The 15,470-nt window shown below is 48.5% G+C and overlaps 1 protein-coding gene across 7 annotated transcripts in view; it reads right to left on the reverse strand.

The window, feature by feature from the left end:
* The window catches only part of P4HA1 (prolyl 4-hydroxylase subunit alpha 1), a 28,068-nt gene extending 13,940 nt beyond the window's left edge, over positions 1 to 14,128 (reverse strand). For 5 of the 7 annotated variants that reach the window (XM_064429844.1, XM_064429843.1, XM_064429846.1 and 2 more), the window contains exons 1-8: positions 13,991 to 14,128; positions 9,209 to 9,325; positions 8,333 to 8,429; positions 6,499 to 6,650; positions 5,671 to 5,808; positions 3,752 to 3,991; positions 2,781 to 2,971; positions 1,993 to 2,169 (exon numbers count right to left, since the gene is read on the reverse strand). In XM_064429844.1, the coding sequence (XP_064285914.1) occupies positions 1,993 to 2,169; positions 2,781 to 2,971; positions 3,752 to 3,991; positions 5,671 to 5,808; positions 6,499 to 6,650; positions 8,333 to 8,429; positions 9,209 to 9,296 (1,083 nt within the window). In that variant the 5' untranslated portion in view covers positions 9,297 to 9,325; positions 13,991 to 14,128. The remainder of the gene's footprint in view (positions 1 to 1,992; positions 2,170 to 2,780; positions 2,972 to 3,751; positions 3,992 to 5,670; positions 5,809 to 6,498; positions 6,651 to 8,332; positions 8,430 to 9,208; positions 9,326 to 13,990) is intronic. The other 2 variants (XM_064429849.1, XM_064429848.1) reach the window with 1 other exon arrangement.
* Between the last annotated feature and the right edge of the window lie 1,342 nt (positions 14,129 to 15,470).

A 15,470-nucleotide genomic window follows, 5' to 3' on the forward strand; every position in this document is an offset into this window, starting at 1 on the left:
ATGCTCCTGCCTAAAGGTCTCCAAGTCTTTGCCATGAGTGGAGTGTTTGACAGGAAAACAGCAACCTCAGCAAGTTCAGAGCTTACAGTCACACATTTACAGTTTTCTGCTCTGTAAAGCAGTGGTCTGGTCACATTCCACAGGTGTGGAATGCATCACACTGGAGCAAAGGAGCTCCAACACCTCCAGACCAGCAATGGGGGCTCTGATTTTCAGCCCTGCAGCAAAGCTGCCTGCCAGGGCAGCAGGAGGAGATGCCTCACAGGTAGGTGGAGGGAAGAGCTTGCTCTTCCTGCTTACAGTTCAGAAACCTCAGAAGAGAATCACAGAATCACTGAGGCTGGAGAAGACCTCCAAGATAATCAACAATCAACTCCAGCCTCTGATCCATGCCCACCTTGCCACGTCCAGCCATTCTTTGGGCACCTCCAGGGATGGTGACCCTGCCACCTCCCTAGGCAGGCCCTGCCAAGGCCTGACAAACTCTTCAGCCAAGAGATTCTTCCCAGTGTCCAACAGCTCAGGCTTTAGGGAGCTTTAAGATCCCCTTCAGGCTCTGTGGCAGGCCAAGGACAGCCTCACTGCCCAGCTGCCCATGTACAGCCACAGCTCTTGGCCAAGCCAACAGCTTCTCATGCACTGAGTGCTCTTATTCCCCTGGTCTCCATCTGCTCAGCTCATTCTGGACAAAAAGCTATTTGGGCCAAAAGCAAAGGAAAAAAGCAAGAAAATTACATTTCTATGAGTTTAAGTCTTATTTTAGAATTGATTGAACTATAAATTAATTTAACTAACTGTATCTTCAGTGTACATTTGTAGATGCAGAGTTGCACCAACTGGATACAGGAGGCAGCTCCATCAGTTTGCTGTTGGCCTTGGACACTCCCGTTTTCTCAGACAGTCGAGCTGCCCTGGATTATTCCTCTCTGAGAAACAAGAACCTTTGCATCCAGTGTCTCAAACAGGGTTGATGAGCCACCATTGTCAATAAGAAGGCAAAACCCACCAACCATGTCCTGACCTCTTAAAGCTCTTTCATCTGCAGGCACCTTCCAAGCCTGGAGACAGTGATGGCCTCAGGTTTAGCTTTTATATTTTTCACATTCTGTGCTGCTTTAGTGTGTGGGTCTGAGCTTCATATTAAGGGATGGTGAGCTCTCTGCACAGAGCAGGGAGACAAAACAATTCCTTCTCTAGCTGGGGACCAAGGACAAATGATCCAGATCTCAGGCCCAAAAGCACAAACAACGTGGGCTGAAGAGAGAAAAATAAGCAGGATGGGACTGCATGGGCTGGAGCTGGAATTGGACAATTAACTCCAATATGCAAATGGAGGAGAACTGATCAAAGTGACAGACCCTATGACTGGGTGTCCATTTTGTGACCATTTTAGTTCATCTTGGGTGCAGCCCTGGCTGGGCTCTTGTGCTGCCCAAGGTGGATCCATTGAGGCCTTTTAATAAATCCCTGCTTTATTTTTAGTTCTGTCTGGTCTCTATTCTAGGTCAGCCTTCACAAGGCATCAACAGAAGCCAGTCTTATACCAAAATGGGGACTATAACCATTCTTTCTTGTCTGTACAATAAGGTGACATTCCAGGACCAGAGGAGTGGCTGCCTTTCCCTTCCAGACTTCAAGAGCAAAGAAACAAAAGCAGAAAACCAAACACAAGTCAGGAATACTCCAGTTCCACCTTCACTGTTTTATGTTTGTTCTCTGTTGGAGAACATTCTCCTCCCCATCCAAACCAGCAGAAATTGTGTCTGCTGGAAGAGCCTGACAATCCTGCACTGCTGTGACCTGGCTCCAGTCATCAGAGAGGATTCCCAGTCTCCTTCCAGGGGCGTCACCAAGAGCTGCAAGGTGAGGCAGGCAGGGTGTGAGCTCACTGCACTGCTCACACCCCTGCACTCCGGAGCAGCCAGCCACTCACACTCACACCGAGCACACGAGGGGTTGCAGGCCCCAGAGGCAAGGAAGGTGAGCATTTACCCTGGGCTTTGCCAGCTCCTTGACGGTCTCGATCTCTTCGTCGGAGATGATGTCCAGGAAGCGAACGATGCGGGGCTTGTCCCACTCGTCCTCCTGCTTGACAGGGCCCAGGATGTACCTGGGGTTCCTGTTCCCGTCGTAGTAGCGGCAGAAGAGCCTCTTCTGTCTGCGGGGAGTCTGGGGAGGCACAGCAAGGGGCACTCAGAACTGCCACGGGACACTGGCGTCTCCAAGGGCAGAACACGTGTTGGACACACAAACAATTCACTCTCCCCACCTCCTTATGTGACAGGTTCAAGAGGTGATTTCAGTTTGAGAGGTCAGTGCTGTCTGCACTTTAATGTTGCTGTGCAGTACTTCAGCAAGCACTGCTTTACACAACCCTACTAAGATAATTTCATCACTAAAAACAACACCCCAGCTGATCCAACTTCTCTGCTCATCTAGAATGAAACTATTCATTGAAGTCTCACAGAGGTCTGGTGCTATGCTAGAGAACTGACTGCAAACTACTCAAACTACTCTATTTAATTGTCTGTAACTCCAGACTTCCAGCATCCTCATTCAATTAATTACACAGATGGAGCACATCCAGGACAGCCAGCAGTGCCTGAGGCAGCGTTACTTTCCATCTACTGAACAGGCCAAAGAGGGAAGAAATCCAACACATGATCCTCAGCTCTGCACACTCATCCAGCTGCTCTAACAACTTCCTTGCTTGCACACCACACACAAATTCCTGACATTGTTTGGTTTCAAACATTTGAGAACAGTCTACTCCACTTTACCATTTTGAGCCCCTCCCCACGGCACAGCATTTCGTACTTCCTTCTCTCGGGCAGGTAATCCTTTTTCTTAACCTCAGTTTCCTTCTCCTGCTGCTCTTCTGAATCCGTGCTGGACTTGTTTGCTTCTTTTTCTTTAGCCATGATGTATTCAAAGTATTTCATGTTCCCGTTTGCTCTTTGATGTTCAGGATCTATGGACAGAGAAACAGACGGGGATCACTGGCGGGGTTCCAGCCCCTGAGGAATCATCCAGAAGTGGTTAGTTATCCACAGAAAGCAAAGGAAACAGATGCACACCACTGCTTCTCACTGCACATGGGGGTCCCAGCACTGAGGAAAAGGGTTTGGCCACTCCAGCCCATCTCACTTCAGAGGGAGAGACAAGGGAATGGGATAGGGAGAGAGCTGGCACAGCATGACTGGCTGCAAACCTGAAACTACCCTGGTGGGATTTAAAATTTATGGTGACAAAGCTTTTTAACTTACAGAATTAGCTTCAGTTTTTAAATAAGTAGCTTTTGCTACATTTGGGTTAGTTCTGAGCTTCCCAGAGCATCCATTACATAGTCAGTCAGTGGAGTATTTACAGGAGAATAAATGCTTTCATTTTTCATGAAACAGCCTCTTATCTCACTGTCATGTATTCTGTAGTTCTTGCTTTTACAAGTATTTAATCTTCAGCATGCTGAATTTTTATTTAAATCACCTGCAGAGATTTCAGTATCACAAATTTAGTTTCAATTTCATTAATTTTGCTTTTGCCTCTACTTAATGGGAAGCAATCTCAACCCAGGAAAGCAAAATGTAGGGAGAGAACCAGATTTCAAACAGGTAAAGGGACAGAAGCCATGAAAACCCTTCAGTACAAAGGAGCAAATCCCCATCTAAAACGTAAAACCACACTTTGCAGATGCATACAGGAGTCAGATCCCAGGACAAACCCAGGCAGAGCTGTGTCCCTGTGCCCTCACCCAGCTCCAGGAGGCGCCTGGTGAGCGCCATGGCCTTGCCCAGGTCCCCCTGCTGGTACACAGCATAGCTCAGGTAGTCCAGGATGTAGACTTTGTCTGCAGAGGACACTTCTCCCTCATCCAGCTGCTTCAGGGCTTGCTCCATCCACAGCTCTGTGTGGTAGTAGTCAGCCTCTGTGTAGGCAATCTTGCCCAGCTCAAAGCAATCTTCAGCTGTTAGGAAGGATTTGTGCTTCACACCTGGGTGTTTAGAGCAAAACAAGGAGTTTACACAGGGTTCCAGACCTGTCCTCTGAGAAACATTTGAGTTATTTCTCATTCCTCACAGCAGGGTTTTATTTCTGTTCTCCCACAGCTCCCTTCTGCAGTAGCTGTTTGTTGGAAGTCTCTAAGCCTGTAAATCCTTGGCACACAAGCACTCAGATGCAGCTTTCCACTGCCAGAGTACCAGGGAACAGCTAAATGTCTCTACCACTAGAGAAAATTCAAATTAAACAGACCCTGCTTCCTCAAAACCCCAACCACTTCCAGCAAGAGCAAAAATAAGGCAAATTTGAAGTTTCAGAACTCTGTTTTCAAGGACATCACATTATCACTTCCAAAATGTTACTGAACCACGACTTGTTAGTGACAGCCTGGTGGGGGAGGAAAAGGAAAACATCAGGGAGTAAATTCCCAGCTGCTTGGGATTTTTTTCAAGTCAGTCATTTTTAGAAACATTTTAAGTGACCTCTGAAAGATTAAAGCACTAGTAGGCAAATTACAGATTCCTATTTTTGCCTCTGGAAATACAGGCCCTATGAAAAACCAAATTTAATCCTGCAAAAGTGAAACAGGACCTGCCAGTGTTACAGCTAGAATTACATCCCTGATTACATCTTAACCCATTCTGAGTTTCTAACAGCAGCTCTGCAGTGCTCAAAGAGGGCAGCTGCTCTGCTGTCCATTCCTGTGATGGGCAGCAACTGCAGCTTCCTCAATCTGCAAACCCTCCAAGGACACAATAACTTGGCAGTAGATGAGGTTCTGGACCAAATGAAATTCCCTGGGAATGAAGAAAAGGAACACAAACAAGTGACCACATGGGCAGTTCCCCTCTGGAGTTCTCCAGAGTCCAAGCTATTCTCTTGTATCCTCCAGAACTTGCAGGTTCTGCCATTACACTTCATTGCAGCAGCAAAACCTCCCCTTGTATTTCTGGGCTGTTTGAAGGAAACAGCAATGAGCTGCTCATTGCATTAGGAGGAATCTGTAGGTCCTTGAGCAGGTCTTGAACCAAACCCAAAAGCAAGGTTATACATCATAACACATAAAGCCAATTACTCTTAATTTTATCAGGCATCTGACCACAATGAGCACTTGCAAAAACAAGATGGATTGTACAGAGCTGATTTTTTGCCAGCTGGCACAGGACTATTTTTGAAAAGAGGAAACAAGGAAGACTCAGCAGAGAAAGTTTCCTGACAAAAAAGAGAAATTGTGTCTTCTCCTGCACAGAGCAGCCTGTTAAGGATCAGCTCAGGCAATGCCACACAGGCTCAAGTCTGTGTATGCACCACCTTCAGCTCTTCAGTTTGCACAATCCCTGAAGTTTAAGCTCAAAAGAACTTGTTAAAATGCATGATGTTGTACAATAAACCCAGGCATCTTCCAGTGCAACACAAGGGAAAAAACCCACACAGGCAAGATTTTATTGCTATTGATTTTTATTAGAAACTATTAACACTAGATTATCTTACCATAACTAAAAGAAAGATACAGATTTCAACCAAAAAAACAATTTTTCATTCATTTTAGCCAGCTCAACCCCCTTCCTAATGTTCCTTTCAGGCTGAGCAGTTAAGCAAGGTGGAACAGAGCAAACAATTTGCAATCAGGACATTTAGGAAATGCAGATAACAGCCACGGATGGCTCTCACCTGGCAGGTTCCCTCTGGAGAGGGTGTCTGTGTCCAGGTTGTAGGTGTCCTGGAGCCTCAGGAGGGCCTTGGCTGCCCCAGTCTGATCCTCATCGTTGGGGAAGAACTGCCTCTGGATTGTCATGTTGGAGATAAAGCCTGGCAAAGGCAGGGAAACACGTGCTCACCTCTGTCCTGGGAACTGTGTGAACTCCCTGCTCCAGGGAGAGCCAAAATCCACCTTCACACAAGCCTGACCTGAACTCACAGCACAGGCTGCACAGTTTGCATTTGCTTTGGGTTTTTTTTAAAGAAAGCAAAGGAAAAATCAAAAATAAACACTTTTTTCCCCCCCCACCCATTCAGAAGGGCTCAAGACACACTGGTGCAGATTTCTGGCTGGCAGGTGCAGAGCCTTTTTCATTGCCATGTTCAGCCCCTGTCACAGCAACAGGGAAGCTGGGTGTGCTGGATCCTTATCAGAGACTAATCCTGTTCTTTTTGAAAGCTCTGCTTTCTTATAATTCCCAACTACAAACCTCCATCTGGTATTAATTAGCTGTTGAGACAGTCTCCCAGGTCCATTATAACCACCCTGGCTTCCTTTTGCTAAGTGTCTTTCACAGTCAACTATTTCACGTCCTGCTCCTTGCTAAAGAGCTTCCACTCTTGCTGAAGAAAAGAGGCAGCAATTAAGTGTTTACTACACTAATTCAGATTAGTTCACAAATGCTCAGTCTCAAAAGCAGATTTGCAAATCTAATTCAAGCCCTGACATGTGAAAGGCAACAGCCAAGTACCTGCAGTGAGCCTGTGATGCTGGATTTTGCTGCAGGCACACACACTCACCATCTGACATGTCCTTGAGGACCAGGCTCTCCAGCTCACCCCACTCTGTGTTGAGCCTTTTCATCAGCTTGAATGCATTCACAGGATGGCCCAAAAACCCCTCAGGGTCTTTTGTGGCAGTAGCTGTCAGCTGATCCAACTTCTCTGCCCATCTAGAATGAAAATATTCATTAAAGTCTCACAGAAATCTGGTGCTGTGCTAGAAAACTGATTGCAAACTACTCAAATGTCTTCACTAATAAAAAAGCCAACTAAAATTGCAAGCTTTTGCATTATCTATATTTAGAGCTCTTCTAAAAGGAATAAGAAGGGCTACTTCCTTTTCCTTTACTAAATCTTCTTCCTCAGCTGCAGCCCAAATCTTGTGCTGCTCTTGCAGCCCTTGCTGGAGCCCTGCTGAAGGAACTCCTTCCTACAAACCCCAAAAGCAGTGCCAGCACTTCCATTGTGAGCTGCCATGCAGGACTAATCAAAAACAAAGCTGTACCCACATTTTCAATCACCAACTTTTCCCCCTAACAGTTACAAAAAGGCAGTTCAATGCTTGTCTCACATTATTTTAGTGTGAGACACCATTGCCTCTCTCCACAAAGCTCCTTTCCATGCTGAAAGCTTGGATGAAGCAACATCAGTAGTTCTCACACCCCCAAATGAGGAGCCCAGACCCAGTTTCTGGGGCTTCAGCTCCAACTCAAACTTCTCTAAGTACCAAAAGTCATTCACAAACGCAAGGTGCCCCAAAGCAAAAGAAAAAATAAATAAAAAAGGCAGCTGTACAGCATGAAGAGGTGCAGCAACACCCTGCAATCAGGGTAAATTGATGCTGAGGAGCCACACCCCACAGAGAATCCCAAGCTCAGCAGGAAAGCAAATCCAGAATCTGCAGCCTGGAGGGAGCTCTGCCCATCAGCTGGAGCTCCTCCTGTCCCAGGATCTGGTTTGCCTGGATGCAATCTGCAGGCTGTGCCTGAGGCAGGGAGGTGCCTCTGCCTGCATCTCCTGCACCCTGACAGTCCCTGGGGGCTTTTCCAGCAGCCACAGCAGTGAGGGGCTCCCTCCAAACCCGAGGAGCTGCTGGGGAGCAGCTCCAGCTCAGAGCAGGACTGAAAGAAACCAACTTCACCCTGTGCCCTGCCATGGCTCAGGGTCAAACCCTCCCAGCATCTCCCACTGCAGGAGCAGCTCCCAGTACCCTCCAGGTGCCAACAAACAACGCTGGCATTTTTTATCCAAGGTTTTTTAAAGGCTCAGTGACAGTCATTTGAACTCTCCTGACCTCTGATAAAATGAAAACAGAGCTGCAACACTTCTGCAGGGAGCTGTGTTTACAGGCTCTGGGAGGCCACACTGGCACACTCCTGTGCTAATTTGTAGCTGTAAAGAATCAACTTGTAACATTCCAAACCTGGCAGCAATTCCAAGTGACAAAGAAGGATCTTGCTTCCTGCTCAGTGGAACACCAGAAAGTAACATGCAAAGGCTAAGATAAAAACCACTCCTCCATCTAGAACTGCTTCAACACCCTCTAGACAGATTTATGCATATTCTGAAAGGAAGGAAAGCATCCTGCTCAGTGATAAAATATGTTTATTTCTAGCTGTGATCACATCTGACACATTGGGCTCTGCTCCTCACATGGTCAGGTCTCTTCTTATTTATGCACCAAGCAGTGCTGAAAGAGAACAACTTACAACAAACACCCAGCAAAACCTGCTGCTGTGAGCTTTGCCCCAGAGGAAAAATTCCACAAATTTAATCAGCCTTAAGGAAGCACTTTTTGCATAAGGGTGGGCTCCAATGATTGACCATTAGCATTATGACACCAAGTGCTTACTTTTTGATCTGCTCCAGCTTGCTTTCCTCTGCCTTAATGTAATCTTTGAGTGACACAACCAGGTCTTTTTCTGTATTAATTAAGTCTGTCATATGACCTAGAAAAAAAAATTAGTTTGGTGAGTCAAGGAGAAACACAAACCCCTGAGAATTAAAGGCACTTTCCTCTTTTCTACTTCCCCAAAAGTCCTTCTGTATTTGCTTAAACAGCCCTGAAGGAGTATCTGAGTAAGGCCTTTTTTTTAAGGAGAAAATCTCCTGCTGGACCAAGCTTGTTGCCATGGAAATTAATGTAATACTGCATATTTATTATTAGAACTAATTTAGGATTCATTTGGAAAAGGAAATAGTTTGCCACAGAGTAATCTTTCATCCAAGCATACATAATGTAGAGCAAATAAAGAGAAAGCTACAGCTACACACAAAGCCTTTGTGTTTGACACACACCACTAATCCAGGGCTTTATTTTTAAGATTACATGCATGACTTCAAGGGGTCCCTGGTATTAATTAATAATTGCTTCACCTCCTGCAAGCAGGCAGCTGAAGTGGTTCAGTGCCCACCAGAGCCCAAGGGTGGGTCCAGGCATGCTGCACCATTGTGTGCCCTTGGCACTGCTCCACCTCCTTCCACCTGTGTGCAGCACCAAACTCTGCTTCAATTCCAACACCCTAAGAATAAACAGTCCTTACAAAGCCCAGCCTGGCTCATCAGACCACCCCTGGACTGACTTAAAGCCCATTTCTCCCCAGAGAAAAGCCAGTAACTAGGAAATGGGTTTGTACCAATTAGGGCCTTGGATGATTAACACATCCTTGCAGAATGAGCTTTGGGGGCTCTCAAGAAACTCTTTTGGCTACACCAAAGCAGTTCTCACCAATGGAAGTGAAGAAGTCCGTGTGGGCACAAGAGAAAGGCAGCAGAAATCCCAGGGCTAGGGCACACCAAAGCTTCTTGGAGGCCATTGCTCAACAGCTCTCACCTCACCACACACCTGTGAGAGAAACACAAAAGAGGTGAAAATCCCTGCTCAGCAGGGAGGGGAATGCACCTTCAGAAGGGACAGCTCAGCCTCCTGGGCCTGAGGCAGCAGAACCCCGGCAGCCTGAGCAGCTCCCACAGACCGAGTCCCTCCTGCTGACTTTTATACCTGAGGAAAAAAGAATAGCTCAGGGACAAGGTGTTCACCAGCACTCTCCTTTTTGGCATCTAAGTCATGCTGCAGGTAGAACTGCTTTGCAAAAAACACTGAAAAAAGCCTGCAACACCAATTTAAAATAGTCATTATCAAGTTCATCCACTCAAATGGGAAAAAAAACTTTCCTTTTTCAGTCAGAAAGGTGCCAGTGGAGCAGGTCTGAATGAAACCCTACATGAGCAGTCCAGGGAGGGAGTCCTGTGCACGCTCCTGCTGCCTCCATGGAGCCAAGCTCCACACCTGACACAAAAGGCAGCTCTGTCTGTCCCTGGATCCTGGCTAAGCACTCACTCTTTCTGCAGGGCCAGCTGCCAAGCTCAAGCCTTTCAGGATGCTGATCCCTCCAGCAGCCCAGCATTGCCTGGCTCCTGCATACTTTAGGAGTAATTATGCTGTCGTGGAATTCACAAGGTTTGCTTTTTTTTTCCCCCCAAACAAAAGCTTAAACTTTCACATATTGTATCTGGTCAGAAAAAAAAAAATTAACTCCAGTGTGTGGACTAACAAATTGGTTTGCAGCTCTTCCAACAGCACAGCTAATGAAGAAAAAACCAAAGGACAACAGCAACAAGCTCAGCTACAGGGTAGTTTGGGAAGAAAGTAGCATAACCTCAATCAAGCAAACAACACAGACCCAGGTGTGGTATTCACACAGCAAATGTGCAACCATAACCAGGGAGGTTCAAAAGTGACACCCAAAGAAAAACCATCCCAAGCACGGTGGGATTGACAGGAACACAGCCCTGACTCTGGAGGGCAGGATCTCTCCTCACAGTGCACCCGAGGGTCAGGAGGCTGCTCCCTCCTCTCCTCCCACCTCCAGCTCTGCAGGAGAGGCACTGGGTTTGGATTTCCTGTGGGACAGGACCAGCACAGCTCCACTGGCACCAAGAGGAGCAGCAGGAAACACTCACGAGCCCAGAAAAGCAGCACAGCCTCCAGCTCCTGTAAAGCACCCAAAATCTGCACAACCACAGCTGAAGGGCTGATGCATTCTGGCATTGCCTTCTGCCTGTGAGAGTGAGCATTTGGACAGGGAAGCCTCCTGGAGTGCCCCTTTCCCCCTCACCAATGCTCTAAAGCAGCCCTGCCGTCCACAGCAGCCTTCCTCACCTCCTCCTCCCCACAGGCAGCCATCAGACTGTTTCAAACACACCTAATGAAAACCCACTGATGTCCCCCTCCATTCTCACTGAAAACACCACTCAGCTCCTGGCTCACCCTGCAGAAAGCCGAGTGCCTCATTCAGCCCTCGAGCCAACACACCGTGAACTGGTGACAGAGCACAAACAGCTTCACTGCACCGTAAATATTTGCCAATTTTATCAGCACTGGGAATGCACTGAGCTATTTGTTTACTGCACTCAGTGAAACACAAGAGAAGCTTCAGAAAGTTTCCTTTCTTGCTGCATTAATCAAGATGAAACTTTTTAAAACCACAAAGAAAAACCAATAAACAAAATCACCAAAAAGGTGGAGAAAACAATGTTTCCTCTCCACCTACTGCTCTTACTGAGTGTTCCATCTCAGTTTTCCTCTTCTCCAGCTGCCTTTGCAGCCTGCTCCAACACCAGGCTCCTGCAAACACTGTTGCAACCTTTATTGCCACCTCTTTATCTCCACAGGCACACAGCAGCAGTGACTGGCAACAGCCACAGAAGGCAACGAGGGCATTCCAAGGAGATACCAGCACAAAGTTTCTCACACTGAGGCACTAGAAGAGGCTGCCCAGAGGAACTGGCTCTCCCATTCCTGGAAGAATTTCAGAAGGAGCAGAGCTTTCCAACCACTGCAGCAGGACCAGCCACAGGTTCCCAAATCAAAGCAAACACAGCTCAGTTCTTATAGACACTGGAAATCTCCCAGACTCACGGGCTGCCAAGTAAGTAGGCTTTAATTTCTTCCCATTGGTGACATGAAGTAAAACAAGATGAAAATCCTCTCTTCATTATTCCTGTCAGTCTAACCCTCCTCCTCAGCCGTGTCCCACAAAAATGGCAATTGAGCAGCCGGGGGAGGAGGGGATCAGTGCCCACGCAGGGAGGGGAGTGCAGCTGACAGCTCCAACACAGGAGCTGCCTTCCCTGCCTCCCCTGGGAGCCAGCACAGCACCCGCAGGGGAAGGGGGAGCAGCACAGAGAAAACAAACACATGGACACAAGGGAAACAAAGCAGCAAGCAGAGTGATGGCACTGCCAAGAGCAGCACAGACCCTCTGAGCACACAACGAACACCATCTCATGTAACTTCGAGGGGTTTTTTGGGGACTTCCCAGAGCTCAGCTCTGCTTTGCAAGTAGAAAGATGCAAGCAAAGACAGCTGCAAAGTGACACAAGCTCATCAGACAGTCCCACTGCTCATGACCAGACTGGAGATGCTCACTAGCCAAGTCTCCTCACTGCCAGCTCCAAGCTCCCAGGTGCTTACCAGGACCGAGAAAGCAGGATTAAAAATGGAAACTGAGGGGCTACTCCATGGAATGGCTCTAATTCAGTTCCAAACCAGCTTCTTTATTTAGGCAAGAAGTAACTGGCCTGCTCAAGATGAAGTCCACTGCAGGGCCAGGAGACAAAACTCTATCACCAAGATCCTCAACTTTTGATTAAAAATGGGTCCATTCTCACAATCCTCACTGGACCCCACTGTATGTAAAAATAATAATAAAACCCCTTGACCAGTTAAGCTGAGCTTAGGGAAAAGGCAGAAGATGGAACCAGGAGTGATAGCTGCCTCTCCTGTCTCAAGGACAACCCAAGCTACAGTCTCATGTGACCAAAAATACTACTGAAAAGGAAAGAACTTTCCCAAAATAAGTACTGAGAACATTTAGCTGTCATCTTTGCTTAAAGGTCTCACAGGACAGAAGCACCAGAGTCCAGTTCCCAAGTCCTCTAGCATGTTCAAAGGCTGTTTTAAAATTAAGATCCAAGCAGGGAGAGAAGAAAGATTTTCTACAATTGCTACTACCAAAAGAAGAGGGTGCACTTTAGGCATCTTTTAACGACAACGTTACAATATTTTATATACATGAAAAATGTAACATAATAATAGATGAGACTCAATTTCAAGGCCTATCATTTGATTCCAAGCCGGGGACAACATTCATGGCTGAACACAGAGCAGCTGGGTTTGTACACAGGGAACTGAAGTGAGTTTTCCCTTGGTTTCCTCCAGACTACGATGGAATGGACACAGCCCTCAGAGCACACCTGTTTGACCTTCCCAGGCCAAGACAAAGAACACTGGGGATGGAATAGAGCAATTATTGTATTAGACACAACAGGCAGGAGGCTATCCTTCTGCTCAAGGATTAGCTGAGCAAATACAGAGATATCCAGGAACATTTGCAGATATTGAGAGTGATTATAGAGAAAGCAGGACAATGCCAATGATCACTTGGCATTTTTCTTTTAAAGAAAAAAGTATTTCCTTATCTGTATCAACCTCAGCATGAAGGCATGGTTTTCCTGCTATAAACCTCTGTTTATCCTCACTCCTTCCAAAGCGTAACTTGCCACCTGTCATTTCAGTTTGCCAAGCTGCACGGGGCACTTTGCCCCAAAAAAATCACAGCTTTAAACGCTGGATTTTAAAGGCATTCATTATGGAACAGCATTTAAATCTGCACAGGTCAGAGAGCTGGCTCGGGAAGGAAAACAAAGAGAAAGTTAATCAGCACTGGTTGTGTCAGCACATACTTCAGAAGCAGTGCAGAGTGCTCCGGGTCAAATCAGTTTGGTCCAAGGCATTAAAATGAATCCAGAAGAGGTCCGAGGTGTAGGGCAGTGGGACAGAGACCATCCCTGTCCCCGAAGGTCAGCCTGTGCTTCCCAGACAAGCCGGGATCTCATTGCCTTCACTCTCTGCATCCCGAGCCAACAGCCCCTGGCGCTGTGGGGAGCCGCACTGACTTACTCCTCGTAACCGAGTAAATAAATGCCTTTCATTCACTAAACCTCCACTCGTCGGTAGGTGAACGCTTGAGCACCCCGCATTCTCCTCTCGCTGAACGCAGCGCTCCCCAGGGCGCAATCCCGCACGCAGCTCCCGCCCAGCAACTTTCCATCGCTCCCAGCGCCGAGCCGCTCCCGCGGCCACCGGGCCCGCCCCGGCCCCGGGGACAACTCCGCGCGGCGGGACCGGGAGGAGGCACGGCCGGAGGAGGAGAGGGGGGCGGCGGTGTTTAGTCTGCCAGCCGCGGGGAAGCCGGCGCGCCGGCGCCCTCCCGCCCCCCTCCGGAGGCTGCCGGCTCCCGTTACGTAAGGGCCGGGAACCCCGGCCGGCAGCGCCGGGACACCGGCCCCTCACCGCGGGGAAGGCGGGGGGCGCCGGAGCGCTGCCACGTATCGCCCCCACCCACCGCCGCCCGCGCGGCAGCCGCCCAGCCCCGCGGCTCCCTTCCCCCCCACACACCCGCCCGGCCACCCTCACGGCCGGCGGGACGGGGCGGCCGGGCCTCACCTGAGCACGGGGCGCGGCTGGGCTGGGGCGACACCGGAGCTCCGCGCTCGGCCCGGGGGCTTCACCGACTGAGCGCGCCCGGCCCCGCCGCCCCTCTTATAGCCTCGCCCGGCCACGCCCCCTCAGGCCACGCCCTCCCTGGCGGCGCGGCCCGCGCGCTACGTGAGCCCGGTCACAGCGGCGGCCGCCGCAGCGCGCATGCGCCGCCGCCACGGCCGCGGCTCCACGTGGGAGCGGGCAGGGAGCTGGGAACGGCCCCGGAGCGGCGGGCTCGGAGCAGAAGGTGCCAGAAACGGCCCAGAAGGGCGGCCCCGCACCTTGCTGCCAGGGCAGCCGCGCTCAGCAGCAGGGAATAATGAGGCTGGAAGAGTCCGCCGCGCTCGGGACCCTCCCAGGCGCTTGGAAAAACATGCGTGGGTGAGTCCTGCTCGGAGACGGCGATGCTGGGGTGTGGAAAACGCCAATCACTTGGTTCTGAAATTTTAAAAGTTTAATAGTAATAAAATGGTTATAAAAATAGTAATATAATTAAAATAATAAAATTTGAACCTTTGAGGTTAGGACAATATGAGACAATAAAAACAAAGAGATACGGACGTCTGGGTACCTTTTTCTGGACAACACAAGCCCGAAAAAGGACCCCCGTTAACAGAGGATTAGCCCTTAAAAACAATCGCCTGTTGCATATTCATACACCTCATACATGATGCATAAATTCCATTCAAACACAGGATTCTGTCTGGTCACTGTCAACTTCTTCCTCTTAATCCTCATGCCGTCTTCCAGTCTGAGCGAGGTGGGAAGAAGTTAGTTTTCTGCTGATAAGGGAGCAATAAATTCCCTTTCTCTGAAAGATTTAGGTGTCCTGCAGCCACCATCCAGTGAGGGCCCCTCATTCCTTTCTAAGAAAAAACATTCCACATACATAGTTCCTATTTTAACTACAAAAGCTACCTTTTTGCTATGAAACTACTATTAAAATGTTAATACAGCGCTACTCAATACAACTTAATGTGTACAGTAAATATCTGCGTAGAGCCATATAAAATGCACTTTCCACATGGGGTTTCCTAAATGAGCTCGTTGTTTGTCCATTACAGCAGTTCAGTTGGAATCAGGGACATTCCTGAGCGTTTTTTCCCATCTCTCTAGATGGTTTCAAGGAAAGGATCACCTCCTCACTAGCATAGCCTTCCATCCTCGCCCTTTCAATTCCTGATCGCTCCCAGCTGGAAATCTTTCACAACAACAACAACAGAGCTGGCAAAGGCATAACAGAGCCAAAACCCCCCTGGAACACACATTTTTAGCAGGGTGACTGCCTCAAAACCTCCTCGTGCACAAGAGGGACCCGCAGGCTGCGGCGTGACCCACAGCTGGGTATCTCCTGTACCCAGACTGTCCCGCAGCTCCCACCCCAAAACCTGGGTGTTTTGTCCCATTTGGGGGTGCTGAGCTGCAGCTCTGTCACAGGAGGAAC

The sequence above is a fragment of the Passer domesticus genome, chromosome 8 (genome assembly GCF_036417665.1).
Source record: "Passer domesticus isolate bPasDom1 chromosome 8, bPasDom1.hap1, whole genome shotgun sequence".
Lineage (NCBI taxonomy): Eukaryota > Metazoa > Chordata > Aves > Passeriformes > Passeridae > Passer > Passer domesticus.